This window comes from Neofelis nebulosa, chromosome 16 (assembly GCF_028018385.1).
Source record: "Neofelis nebulosa isolate mNeoNeb1 chromosome 16, mNeoNeb1.pri, whole genome shotgun sequence".
Taxonomy (NCBI): Eukaryota; Metazoa; Chordata; class Mammalia; order Carnivora; family Felidae; genus Neofelis; species Neofelis nebulosa.
The window spans coordinates 41,010,612-41,025,570 of NC_080797.1; the positions used below are offsets into that span (position 1 = coordinate 41,010,612).

Below are 14,959 nucleotides of genomic sequence, written 5' to 3' on the forward strand. Positions count from 1 at the left end.
TGCAGCATTCTTGTCAAAACGTATAACCTCAATCTAATCACGAAAAATCACCAGAGAAGCTCAAACGGTGGGACATTTTACAATATAATTAACCAATACTCTTCACGCCTCAAGGTCAAGACTGAGGCACATGTTGGAAGAGACTGGGGACACTTAACTCAGTGCAAGGTGGGATGCTGGACTGGATCCTGAACCAGAAGACAGTAGTGGAAAAACTGGCAAAATCCTAATATAAGTCTACAGTTTAGCTAATGATATTGTACCCATGTCAACTGTCTGTTTTAATAACTGTATATACTATGGTTAGTTAACACTTGATGATGGGTGATGGGTAACCAGGAATTCTGTACTGCTTTAGCAATTTTTCTGAAAGTCTAAAATATTTCAAAATAAGAAGTTAAAAAAAAACTGAGCCCTTTAACTGTTTAGATATTTTTAACTACACACATTTTATAGTAGGAATCTTTAATCACAAAAGATTACAGGATAAGGTTCAACTACTATACAAATTCAAGTTTGGAAAAAGTGAAGAAATAGGAACTAAATGGTCAACCACAAATGGAGGAGGATGGAAGATTCTTCTGCACAAGAATGCTGGCTCTGTTACCACTTCCTGTTCTGTATGCTAAGCACATCCCCTGAAGAATGCAGCCACACACTGACCACTGGCTGGCTTCACATACCAAACCCTGCTAACAAGAGCTTTTCACAGCAGTCCAAAAGTATTTCAAGTCATATGGTTTTAAAAGAACTCTTAAACTTTTGACAAGTAGGTCCCCCTCCAATTGCTTTTTATTTGAAATTGTTTTTCTCAATTCTAAACGTCATATTCCACTAACAATCACCAACCTGGGATACTCTTTGAAGAAAAAGATATTTGGTGGGGGGGGGGGGAGTATATGCTAGAAAACAGCATGAAAACATTATGTACAGTACAGGATTCTTTAAATACCTCATTCTCTCTCTTTCCATAGCTGTGCGTAAGGAAGGGATGTCTGAACTCGAAATGTGTCCAACAGTAAAGAACTCGTACAATACATCACCAGTGAGAGGACAAAGGGCTCTTGGCAGGCAGTTTGGCAATGTCTATCAAAATTTTAAATGTATGTTTTGATCCAGCAATCCCACTTACAGGAATCATAAATACAAGCATAAAATTATGTGTAAGGTTATTCACTACAGCATTGTTTATAATAGCAAAGGACTAGGAAAAACTGGGGTGTCCCATCAAAGTAGATTTTAATTATAGCCAGGATATGTGAACCCTTCGCCTCCGCCCTTCTTCCAGGATTCTGATAAATCAATGATCTTCCTTCACTACTTTGTTTTCAATTTCTCTTTCTACTGGACCCTTCTAAGTACACAAGCAACAAGGTCCCTCCCATACTAAGAGTACCTTCCCTCCCACCCCCTCCACTGCTCAGGCAACTCACGTTGTCCTTTTCCCTCTTCTCATTACAACTACCTGTTTTGAGTCCCTGACACTTTCTTGTTCCTCTTTTCTTGACTTCAACATTCACTCCTGTTACTGGCCCTGCAACTCAAACTGCTCAAACCTACACCTACAAATTCGATCTTCATCCTACATGATGTCTCCACACCAGCTGAGCCTGCTAACGACTGCTTCCATTCTAAAGCCCTCTCATCCTTTGACTTCCAGGGCCACAATCTTTTGCGGTCTCTCTTTCTTGCCACTTCCAGCCAGTGTCCTTCTCTCCACATACATCTTCTGAGTCTCCAGTCCGGATTTCCCCCATCCCCACTCTATGTGGATGCTGCCTTCCTCACCTGCTCAGGCTCTCACACCCTATGCCTAGGGTGTCTTTCTTGGGGAGGTCTTTGTCACCATATTTAAGATCTGACACCCAAAGCCAGACTGCCCCTTTGCATGGATGTCCTTCACGCTGCCAGGGCCCTGGCACCTCTCTCCACTAGGTTATTCCCTCATGATATACTCCCAAGCTTGTGTGGGTTACATACTGCCCAACCCCCACCCCACTTCACCCTATGGTGCTTCATACTGCTCTGCCCTAACTACCAGCTTTAGCACTAAATTGTGCAGAAAGGACACAGGAAGGGCAGATGATGCAATACTACAAAATATAAATAATTACAGCTTTATAGTAAGTCTTGATATCTAATAGGGCAGGTTAGTGTTTTTATTGTTCTTCTTCAGGACTGTCTTGGGTTATTCTTGGTCTTTTGTTCTCCAAGCCTTCTTTCTTTGCAGCTTGTTGGTGAATATAATTCAGCTGGATGAACAACCCTACCGTAACATTTTTTGCCCATTCCCAGACTTAGCACTTTAACAATACTTTATTTACTTACTTACCTATTTATTTAAGTTCATTTATTTTGAAAGAGAAAGAGAGCATGCACAAGCGTGGGGGGGGGGGGGGGGCTGTTGGTCAGAAAGAGAAGGAGACAGAGGGAATCTCAAGCAGGCTCTGTACTATCAGCACAGAGTCTGACTCGGGGCTCGAATCCTTGAACTGTGAGATCATGACTTGAGCTGAAACCAACAGCCCAACGCTGAACCAGCTGAGCCACCCAGGTGCCCCTATAATACATTTTTAGCAGAACAGCTTAGGTGATTCAACACAAGTTGCTTCTGACCTATTTCACTAGAAGCACTTCCAGTAAGAAATGTCTGTTAATGATGCAATATAAACTTCTGCCTTGAACTGATCTCTAAACTAGATCTGAGGGTCATTAACAGGGTGTCGGGTGAGGCTTTGCATAAACTGTGGCATTTTGATTGGCCTTCAAAGAAGGCTATTTCTACTGGGGGTAACCTAAGCAGGTCAGAAATATATATGTGGGAAAATTATAAAAGAAAGCAACTGGATGCAGCAGTTCAGGAAAGGCTTGAGGGCCGGAGATTCAAATCTGTGAACAGACGTGTGGAGGGCATTTACAGACATGGGACTTGAGCTACCCAGATTATGTAGAGAGGAGGGCTGAGCTTTAAGCTCTGGGGAACTCCAACACTTAGAGGTCCAGGAGCCACCAGGGGAGGGGGTGTCCTGGAAGCAAAGGGAAGAAAGCATTTCAAGAAGTTCAAAGTATTTGAGTGTGTCAATGCTGCTACAAGGTAGGGTGGGAATGAGAATTTCCCCTTATATTTGTAAAGATGGATGTTCTGGGTAACCCTTACAAAAGGGTTAAGTCAACACAGTAGTTAAAACAAAAAGTCTCAGAGAAGAGAAGTGAAAACCATTCCTCAAACATGCCAGTTTGTCCCTGCCTCAGAGCCTTTACAGATGCTATTTGGTCATCCTGAAACATGTATTCCTCTAGACTGTTCTGTACACCCGTACATCCCTCCCGTCAGGATGCAAATCACCTCCTCCAAGAGGCCTTCCTAAGTAAACACCCTTCCCCACTAATTACTTTTTAGCCCCTTACACCTTGCTTTCTCAAAACAGTATATCACACACACAAGACAGTAAATCACAATACTTGAAATCTGTTACTTCATTTATTTGTTAATCTCTCCTACAAGAATACGATACATGAAGGAATAACATGTACAAACACTTTTTAAGGGCAACTTAAACATTTTTCTGGATGCATCATTCCTGAAAGATCTTCTAGTACCTGAAGATACAACCTTATTGTTTTTAAGTTTATTTATTTACTTTGAGAGACCATGCACGGGAGCACAAGCAGGGGAGGGGCAGAGAGAGAGAATCCCAAGCAGGCTCTGCACTGTCAGCACAGAGCTCAACGCAGGGCTCAAACCCATGAACCGTGAGATCATGACCTGAGCCGAAGTGGGCCGCTTAACCAACTGAGCAACGCAAGCGCCTCTGAAGAGACAACCTTATTGACTACAATTCTCTGGCGGTATGAACTGTGCAATACAGCAACAAAGAAGGTCCGTAATGTTAGAATCATTGGCAACCCCCCCGTACTGCCATTCTTCTGCCACGAAGCTTCCTATAGGAACCTATATGTTCCTTGGTTATAACCCATCATGTGGTTTTCTCACAGAACATTTTTACTTTAACGTTACTTCAGAGAAAACTGTTTAGTAAAATTAATATTAATTATAATTCTCACCTTCAATTTCTTGTTCACAATGGCAGAGCATACCCTAAATCCAGCTAGGTCATCCCCAAAGTTCTCAGAGAAATGAAAGTTGTAGAAAACTTTAAATCAGAGATAGCCTAGCCCACTTCCTGTCATACATGGACACCAAGACCAGTGGTCCATAATTAAAACTCCTAAACCCAGGTGGCTCAGTCGGTTAAGCGTCCGACTCCAGCTCGGGTCATGATCTCACGGTTTGTGAGTTCGAGCCCCGCGTCAGGCTCTGTGCTGGCAGCTCAGAGCCTGGAGCCTGCTTCCGATTCTGTGTCTCCCCCTCTTTCTGCCCCTCCCATGCTCAGGCTCTGTCTCTGTCTCTCAGTAATAAATAAATGTTAAAAAAAATTCTAAACTCCTCAACCCAACTCCTAGCCTTTTGTAAAGTTAGAGAAAGCCGTCTGGCTTATGACAAGGGCCTAGGTAAATAACAAAGTATGTTCTAATTATTAGACAAACTTTAGAAACTAGACTTTTGTTATTTTGTAATGTACCACTTCACTCCTGGAAATTATTAGTTGAGACCTTTATATCATTTAGTGGCTCTGTGTCCAGAGTAGAAAGAGATAGGATTTTATTCTAGAAACTCTATGGGAAATACTTGCCTTAGTATCTCTAGGAAGGATACAAAAAAAACCCTCCCAGGTTTAAGTCCATATTAATAATCTGTTAATCAGTTTATAACTTGTCAGTGAAGTTCTGGCACAGCATGTTGCTGGATTAAATAAATAAGAGAATTACAATCATCATTTCTTTAAGGTTCCTTTTTGGAATATAAGTAAAATATAGTTACCATATGGTATATATTTTTGATGTACTAAAAGTATCCCTCCTACTTAATTTTGTTTTGGGAAAGGGACACAGTAAGTAGGTGTATTGAGGGAGGGGTGTTCTGGAAGATCTATTAAACCTACAGGCATGCTTTAAAAAAGCTAGAGTGGAGTAGCAGTGAAGAATTAGAGAGTCTCCTAGAGGCATCGATGTGGACTGCTACCGAGCATACGCATGGTTAGATTCTAATAAATTGAACGATACGGAAGAGAGAAGGGGAAAAGGTGAAGTCAGTCTTACTGTTAAAAATACTTTTCAGTGGGAGAAAAGCTATCAAATATTTATTAACTGCTTACTGTTTCGAGCACATTTCAAAGATCAATGGAATGATTCTAAATGCCCCTACAAAAAACAAAAAACAAACCACACAAAATACAAAAAACACAAAACCTCCACTTACTGGAGCTGACAGACCATTTATATTATCCAAAAAAAGTCTTCCTAACATCTAAAACAAATAATTCACTTAACAAACACATTCTGAGTGGGCACTATGTGCTAGGCACTTTTCTAAATGCTAAAGATACAGTAGTAACTAAATCACATGGATTTTAAGTGGAGGGAAATATACTAAATAAGTAAATGGCTTAGTATTTTAAAAGTATCAGAGTTACCTTTAAAGTACTTAGACCATGATAAGTACTTTGGAGGGGGAAAAAAAAGAAAGAACAGGAGATAAGATGTAAGAAATTTATTTGTATTCATTGTAGGTAGCCTGTTTTATTATAGAGTAGATTTTATAATATAACAAGGTTCTTTTAGAATCAATATTCGCAGGAGGCGCCTGGGTGGCTCAGTTGGTTAAATGTCCGATTCTTGATTTCAGTTCAGGTCATGATCTCATGAGGTCATGATTTGTGAGTTTGAGCCCCACATCGGGCTCTGCACTGATAGAACAGACTGCTTGGGTTTCTCCTTCTCTTTCTCTCTCTCTCAAAATAAATAAATAAACATAAAAAATATATAACCCAGGGACGCCAGAGTGGCTCAGTCAGTTAAGGGTTTGACTTCGACCCAGGCCATGATCTCAAAGTTTGTGAGTCTAAGCCCCACATCAGGGTCTGTGCTGACAGCTCAGAGCCTGGAGTCTGTTCAAATTCTGTGTCTCCCTCTCTCTCTCTGCCCCTCCCCTGTTTACTTGGGTGCTCTCTCTCTCTCTCTCTCAAAAATAAACATTAAAAAAATTTTATATATATATACATACATATATATATGTATATATATATGTATGTATATATATAATGTATCTGTATATGTATATATACGTATGTACATATATAACATATACATATTTTTATAAAATATATCACTTTGTAAGGTACAAAATATAACTTCATATATTTTTTAACTATTAGTATATCTCCCCTCTTAGAGTTTATTATTAATTATAATTTATTTGATATGTTCTTGGTCAAGAATATAATCTATAATAACTAACCACAAGGCCTTTTAGCTAAACACAATGCACTTTTGAATATTGCTTTATGAAGGATTTTGAGGGGAAAAAAACATGTTTAGAAAAAAAAGTGAAGGCGCGCCTGGGTGGCTCAGTCAGTTAAGTGTCTGACTTCGACTCAGGTCATGATCTCGTGGTCCATGAGTTCCAGCCTTGCATCAGGCTCTGTGCTAACAGCTCAGAGCCTGGAGCTTGCTTCTGATTCTCTGTCTCCCTATCTCTCTGCTCCTCCCCTGTTCATGTTCTTTCTCTCTCTCAAAAATAAATAAACATTAAAAAAAAAAAAAAAAAGTGAAGCCCTACTAAATTGTGAAGCTTCCAACAGTGAACCAAGGATTTCAAGCACCAATGATTTTCATTTCTAAAAAACATTACATTCACTAGTCACCCCATCTAAAATTCATATGATCAAATAAAAATCAAAATAGCCTAAATCAAATAGAAATTTTGGTTATTAATGTCATTAGTATACTAATCAAGATATAACAATGCTTGACTTTGTTTTCCTATATAACCTGAAAGGAACAGTAAAACACTAACTCTTTAGGAAGAACTCATTGCTAATTTAAAACAAAGGCATTAGTTTTACAAGCTAAAATGCATACAAACTTTCATTTTACTATGTTTCAGCTGTCTAGCACTTCTAATTTGGGTTAGAAAGTTTATACAATGTGTTGAGGGAGCGTAGGGCAAGCTAAGGGCAAAGTACAGGCTAACAGTTCCCTGCCCCTGCCTGCCCCAGTCTGCCCCAGCCTGCCCCTGTCCCCCCTCCCCCCACCAGGTGGAATATGTGTGATATTCCTCGGATGCTCCTGGTTGCCCAAGAACAAAGGAAAGGGGTTTAAGTGCTTGCCATGGTGATGTGGGAAACTAAGGCAAATGAAAAATTAAACTCCCTTACTGCCTACAGGCCACTGACAAGTCCTTGAAATGGGCAGAATAATCTCCCTCTAGGAGGAGCCTGGATGATGATAACACTTTGCTAGGGGCAAAAGAGAATCTTGGCTTAACAATATCCAGACGCCCCTCTCAGGAACCTGTAAGTCTATTTTAACATATAAAAATTCCTTTGGAAACGTCCTTTATCTCAACTCCCCCAAGATATATGCTGGTAAACATACTCCAAGCTTAGGGCCCCCAATATACATCTGGAGGGTCTCATGACTGAGGTTTTACTAAACATTAATACATGGTGTTTCCTTAGCAACATCTAGCCCCTCAAGGTCCTGGAAACCTTGCTTCCAAAATTCCTTCGCGACTTGCTCTATCCCTGACCCCCTCCCAACCTGAGGGTATGTAATGGGTTACCCACCACAACCCCAATGCAGCTCTTCTGGCGCACAGGTCCTGCCCCCATGCTATAATAAAATCACCTTTTTGCACCAAAGACGTCTTCAAGAATTTTTTCTTGGCTGTCGGCTCTGGTTCACCCCCCAACCATGACCCCAAAACTTCATCACAATGTAAATTAAGATTTCATCAAAATTAAGCTTACCTTCAGGCTGGCATGAGAACGTGGTTGACTTAAATCCTGAAATTTCCATTGCTCTGATCCAGGGGTCTCTCCGCCTTTCTGAGTATCTGGTGTAAGCAATCCGTCTCCAGCAGGTAATGGGAAAATCCCTAATGATATAGGACGTTCTTTTCTATTGAAGAGGGGAGAAAAAATTAAGCATTCATTCATTTTTTATTTTAATTATCATGACTATAAGTAATAAGCCTGGGCTGTCACTGGTTTGGAATAATAACTCTTAAAAAATACTGTCTGCCTATCTAAACAAGTAAGTAGACTTACCAAAGAGAAAGGACAGTCTCAGAAGTTCAAATTAGCCCCAAGAAATTAATTAAGAAAAGTAATAACTAATAGTTTAAGAAACCTTCTAAGTTACTGATGAGTTCCTTCCCCGGGAAGCAGTCAGTGGTCTGGTTTCATAGCAACAAAAGCTACTAAATTTTCATTCCCGCTTACATTAGCCATCGGGAAACTGCCAACCTCCTCCTTTGGAAGGAAGTACAAGCCTTGCTTCTAGACTTCTCAAATCCTCAAACTCATACCTAGATGCTTACCCAAGCTTCTTCAGGGTACATCTTTTCTGCCTAGAGGAAAATCTGTGTATAATCTAAACCAGGACTACCAATTAATTGATAAAAAGAACTCAAGAGAGTTTTAATCCTTAACAGCAGGAAAGCGGTATTTTTCTACAGAACCAGTATATGCATTCCTTTCAATCACAGTACTTATGAGAAAACCATTGTCAGTTTTTCCAAACAAGGAGGCCAAAAAAATTCTATAAAAGACTGTAGAGTTTCCAGTGCTTTGTGGGAAATTTCAATGAACAAGAGTTACAATTTTAATAAGAATAGAATTTCAACTAGAAACACATCCTTTGGTGAGGCATAGCAGATTACAAATCAAAGGACTTTTTATAGGGTGGAAACCAGCCTAGGAAGAGGTCGTCCTGGGTCATTAACTCAAAAGAGTGGAAACTGGCAAGAAAGGAGACACTAAAAGTTTGGGGCCTCCTGGAACTCATACCTCTACTGGTAAGAATGTAAATTAGAATAGAAACACTAAGGCTGTAAATAAAAGCGGGAAAGTACTCCGTTTTGCTAAGTTATTCTCTAAGCTCATTTTTATACCAAGAAACTTAAGCCACTTGAAATGTGCCCCCACTTAACACAAAGGATATATGCTCTTCCATTCCAAACTACAATCAAAGGATTAGTAAAATTGCCAGAACACCTTCTTAAAGACTGGATGAAGGAAAAGGATTGAGAGACTGCATTTTGTCAAAGGTGTGTGCACCAGAAAGTAAAACAGGACTTTTCTCTATTACTTATTGATCATTTCTTTACATGTGGAATACTCTTCCCATTTGATTTGGGAAAATTCAAATGCAGGTAGGGAAGACAATAAAAGGCTAGATTTTAAAACAAATTTGTTTATAAACAATCTATGAGCTTCCAGAACATCCAAATGACAAAAACGAAATTAACTACTCAGCTATTCTGTTTAGACCAGTTATTCCCTACTGCTGCCTCAGCAGTAAAGTTTTTATAAGTCTGTAGTGAAAAGAGACATTATTTATAATATCCTTATTGGATAACATAGGCCATATTGTACACATATACATTTCCATATATCATAGAACCTGGTCCTTCCTGAGAATGATGGATTTTTTCTACATCTTTTCTGCTTCCTTGATTTTAAAATCCCTTTTCATCAAACGATGGTGACAACGTTTAGAAAGCAAATTTTGTTTTAATGTCCATACCTGACAAAATAAAAAGTTGTTAACCTGATGTTTATCCCTCAATTTGGGAAGAATATATTTTGGGAACCAAAAATCTGAGGGTCTAAGTGCTACTTAGATAGATGACTTACTTTTTTTTTTTTTTGGTTAATGTTTATTTATTTTTGAGAGAGAGAGACAGAGAGAGACAGAGCACGAGTGGGGAAGGGACAGAGAGAGAGCGAGACACAGAATCCAAAGCAAGCTCCAGGCTCTGAGCTGTCACCACAGAACCTGATGCAGGGCTCGAACTCAAGAACTATGAGATCGTGACTTGAGCCAAAGTCGGACGCTTAACGGACTAAGCCACTCAGGCGCCCCACTCACATATTTTTTAACATATCTTAATAACTTAAGCAAAAAGGTGTGAATTTAATCAGATAGTTCAATGGAAAGTTCTCTAACCCACCCAGGAAGATAATACAGACTTCATGCAAATCCATCACACTGCTAACAGAAATCAAAACACAGGCCAGGCGTTAGTTAGACTTCTCTTCCTATACGAATGACAGCACTTCATTTTCACACATATCAAGTACTGTAAAAGTAGAAACCAACTGGAGGAAGGAGCCTGCTATAGATCCAAGTTTTGCTTTTCCCCTCCTGTTAACTAAGCCTATAATCCAAAATACCAGTAGAATTTGTACCTGTTTATATTGCTTTTCTTAATCATTTAGAAACTGCTCTATAGGGAGGGCATTTTTCTTCAGAGACCTGATCAAGACCTGACGATCTGGGTTATAAGATTCCAACTCTGGAAAAAATATTACTACATCCATGCCTTCTCTCCTTATTTACTGAGAAGTTATATGAGAGTTAAGTGGAGGAAGGACATGCAATTATGCAAGTCAATCAGAATCCTACTTTTAAAAAAACACTGAAAGTTGAATGTTTGTTGCATGTTTAATACTCTACACGTTAAATGCTCCAGTGAAACTCACAGAAGAAACCAAAGAATGGGATACAATGTGGGAAAACATCAAGTGACAGGTTTAAATGCCTGGTGTTTCCATATGCTATTACGGTCTAGAAACAAAGCCATCTTTGACTATCAGAACCCTTGTTACATTCTTTTAAAAACTGGCTTTGTTCCATATTTCCGCTTCTCAGTTGGTTATTTAAATGTTAGCTGTGTATAAATTCCCAATTAGGTTTTGAAACAGCTTTTTGGCTATACAGACATTTAAAACAAATAACCATAAATAAAATTTTTAAAGGATTGTTCAACACTCATCATGTGGCAAGCCCTAAGAAGGATGGTCTGGCTACATTATCTCATTTAACCCTCATAAGAAAATAGGAATTATTTCCCAGTTGTCAAATTAGGAAAAGTGATGCTCAGAGACATGAGGCACTAGTGATCCACAGAAGCGGGACTCAGAATCAGACCTGTTGCCCTCCAAGGCGCATGTAGCTTCCTTGGAACCTACCTATTTTCTTGACAATTTAATTTTAATGTTGAAGATTTTAATATCTTTATTCAAGCAGATCATCGGCAATTTTTGCATCAAGAAACTGTTTGAATTTAGTCATAAGGTATTTTATCAGTAAAATAGCTAAAGTTCTGGAAAATAGTTCTGCTACAGATGGGGTACGTGTAAGTGACTGCAAATTATTTACTTGTTTGGCTTACTAAATATCTTGCAACTGACTGAAGACAAAACAATGATCTCACAATTTTTAAAACTATCCAAAGGGGGTAAGAAGGGTCCTACAGCACACATGTGGCAGAACATTTATTGGCAAGGCAGCCCAGCTCCAAAGCCCACTGCGCGGCACTGCCTTCTCAGACAGAACCCAAACCTAAGATGGCCCTTTCAAATTAGTCTTATTTCAATATTGTATATATTCTTGAGTTAAGGTCTTTTTAACTTCCTAAAAGCCTAAATATACATATAAACAAATCTTTTATGTACTCAACATATAAAAGTAGTTAGATCTCTTCTGATTTTTATAAAATGAGGAAAGAAAATAAATGACCAAGTATCTAATTTTAGACCACAGATGAAATTTTAATTTCTGGGCCTTAATATTAAACATGAACTGATCTATGAATATAAAGAACACATTGAGGGAATTTACTAGTTTAATTCATCTTAATTTATCTAAATCCACAATTAGAAGTTGAGAATTTTAAGGAAACATTTAAATAATAAAAGCTACACACCATGAGCCTTCACTTAAAACCGCGCACAAAGCAGAAATCTGAACAAATCAGATGCTTTTGGTGTGATGAATTAGAAAACAAAAGGCAACCAAACCCTTAAATATCTGAAATGTAGAAGATGGTTCTCACAGGGTGCAAAGGAGAGTGAACAGCAGCAAAGCTCTGGAGATTAATGACTACCCCCACAAGCAGGCACGGATATTTGTCACCCAAGTCTACAAAGAAAGGGCACCATCTGACAAAACAATAGTGAATAGGCTTTGTAAAGCTTTCACAACTTTGATGTGTAAATAATGCAGGGAAGCTGCATTCTTGGCCTTAAAAGGTTTAAATCCTTTCACTTTAAAATATATTTTGTTTTAGAAAGAAAATATTTAAATTGTCCGGTCCTGGGAGTTATTACCAAAAACTGCAAAATTGACGCCTGCATGTTCTTCAGTCAAAGGATAACTGAACAGAATAATACCTAGAGGCTGTGTCTAATTGACTACAAGTCTAAGCATAAGAGATATTTGCCCCTAAATGCTCATATGCTAAACGTAGAGGCTGTATAAACTTGGACCCGGTGTTTTACTCTTGCTCTCCCTTTACTCTCTGAACACTGCTTAAAACAAGACCACACTGACCTTGTACTTGTGTATAAGTACAATTATGAAAATCCTTTTCGTAAGTCGGCGGTTTCCAGACAAAGCCGCGTCCCTAGGTGATGGCCTATAAATTACTATAAATAAGAACAGAAATCCTAGCTTCAGGCCATTTTCCATTGTTTCAATCTGCAACAGAAATGGTTACAAAGCAGACCTGTGAAGCTAAAAATTTGAGAAAAACCAACTAAACAGGGGCTTCTAAGAGAGACTAGAGTACCTGAGTATCCTTGGTAGGTTCTGCGTCAGAGCTGGCACACCGGTAGAAATAGAAAAGTGCACAAGCAGCAAAACAGAGAGAGATACTAAGATAGCAGAATTAATGACCACCGCCCCGCCAACAAAGCCAAACACAAACAGCAGCATGCATCCAGGACTCATGGCGCTGTGCTGGCATGGTGAAACACCCGAACCAGGAGGCCTACACGGGGGCCAAAGGGATATCTTTGTAGTGAGGATCTGTCATTCAGCTGCTGCCACAAAAACAATGCCATCAGCAGCAGCTTTCCACTCCATCCTGCAGCAGCCCCGAAGCGATGACGTCATCCTGCTCTCCCCTCCCCACCGCACAACCATAGAGCTGCTGCTCCTAGCATTTATGCAGCAATCTAGAGCGACAGCCAGCCTATTAACTATTTTCCTCTCCGCTGAGAGTCCTGGCTTGGCTCATTGGCTACAGTGCTTGGGAGATCTACATAATTTATTCACACTCCTCCATCAAACACCAGTCTAACCCTTTCAAACACGCCTCTGTACACAAAAAGGACTTTAAACCAGTTATACAGGAGAAATGAAAATCTTTCAGCACTCCCATGAATCAGAAAAACTTAAACCTAGTATAATCTCCATTAAGTATTACAAAACAATCAAAATACCTCGGTATGCACATGCTGCTTATATGGTATGGCTCACGATTTACCTTTTCAACAGTGAGGGCTGTTTCTATTTTTCTATGCTATTCTCTCCTATAGCATTCCAACCATAGTAGAGAGCTTTTTGAATCAGCCTAACTATTGTTCCAGGATTAAAGAACAGAGAGAAACAGAAACAAACAGATTATTTTGATTTTTCTCAAGGCAAAATGTTTAACAAAGCTTACCTAATTCTACTATGAGCTGTGGACTCTAGTTGATCACTCCCTGAGAGCTGATGAAGTTTTGTTCTTTCTAAGTGTTCCATATAATTATGGATCATCTATTTTGAAGAAAGAAAAAAAATATGCAAAATTTTAAGGCTAATATCTGGAATGAAAACAACAAGGGAAACATTTTTGTAGAAACTTATTTACCAGACTACCCACAGTTCTATGTAAAAGATTATTAAGTATGAAAAAAATTTTAATGGCAAAGGAATATGCAAATGCTTACATTTAGGGATGCTGCTATCCAAAGAAGTAGCCATCATGTTGCTTAGCATAGCAAAAACCTTTTTTTAATATGTGATGTTACCAAAAGATATAATTTTGACATAAATACCACAAGTTAGGATACAGACATTGTGGAGCCAGTGATAAGAGATCACTGATTAAAAATAATAGAGGGCATCTGAGAAATCCATGCACTAAACTGGGAAACAAAAAAGAAATTAATGTGAAACTTGAGAAGAAACTGTACCCTTCCTTATGTGGTGATCTTTTCCCATTTTACAAAGAACTCAGAGTATTATCACTTTCAATTTAATTTAATTAAGTAATTTAATTTAATTTAACTTAATACCAGGATGTTTATTTCTTGTGTTTACAGACTTCATTGAAAGGATGCTAAAATATTTTCTCTTTTGTTTGATTGTTAATTTATTGGTATCACTGTTTGATGTAATCATCTATAATAATAGCAAGGTAAATGAAAAATCACAGCATTTTGATTTTAAATCTTGGATAAGGAGCCATAAGATAGACAACTGAATATGTTCAAGAGTATCAAGTATATAAACTGCCAAGAAATCCAGTATTTCTATTTAATTGTTGGTCATCTATAGTTTCACTTTTAAGAAACCTAAATCTGGGGTGCCTGAGTGGCTCATTGGTTAAGCAACCAACTCTTGATTTCAGCTCAGATCATGATCTCACAGGTCCTGAGATCAGGTCCCGTTTTGGGCTCCACACTGCCAGCGTGGAGCCTGCTTGAGATTCTCTCTCCCTCCTCTGCCCATGCACAGTCTCCCTCTCTCTCTCTCTCTCAAAAATAAATACACTTTGAAAAAATTTTTAAAAAGAATCCTAAATCTGGCATTATAACATGTAAAATGCAATTTTAATCATAAACTCAAAAGGCCTTTGCTAGATACTAATGTGCTATAAGAAAAAATGAATTTAAAGGAAAAAAAAAGATATGTTAGCAATCTAAAGGAATGTAAATTTGAAAAGTAAACAAGAAAAGGTTACTGTCTTTCTGAGGACTATCCCTTGAATTCTTAAAATTTGAATGTTCTTTGAATGCTTGAAAGCATGGAACAGCTTTGTAAGCTTCTAAACTTTAGC

General features: G+C 38.6%; 1 protein-coding gene across 6 annotated transcripts in view; it reads right to left on the bottom strand.

Annotated features, from left to right (window-relative positions):
• Positions 1-14,959, bottom strand: part of SPAG9 (sperm associated antigen 9) — a 133,709-nt gene that overhangs the window by 60,982 nt on the left and 57,768 nt on the right. For 2 of the 6 annotated variants that reach the window (XM_058704499.1, XM_058704501.1), the window contains exons 4-5: positions 13,580-13,674; positions 7,872-8,022 (exon numbers count right to left, since the gene is read on the bottom strand). In XM_058704499.1, coding sequence (XP_058560482.1) covers positions 7,872-8,022; positions 13,580-13,674 — 246 coding nt within the window. Of the gene's footprint in view, positions 1-7,871; positions 8,023-12,700; positions 13,067-13,579; positions 13,675-14,959 lie in introns of those variants that run through there. The other 4 variants (XM_058704504.1, XM_058704505.1, XM_058704502.1 and 1 more) reach the window with 3 other exon arrangements.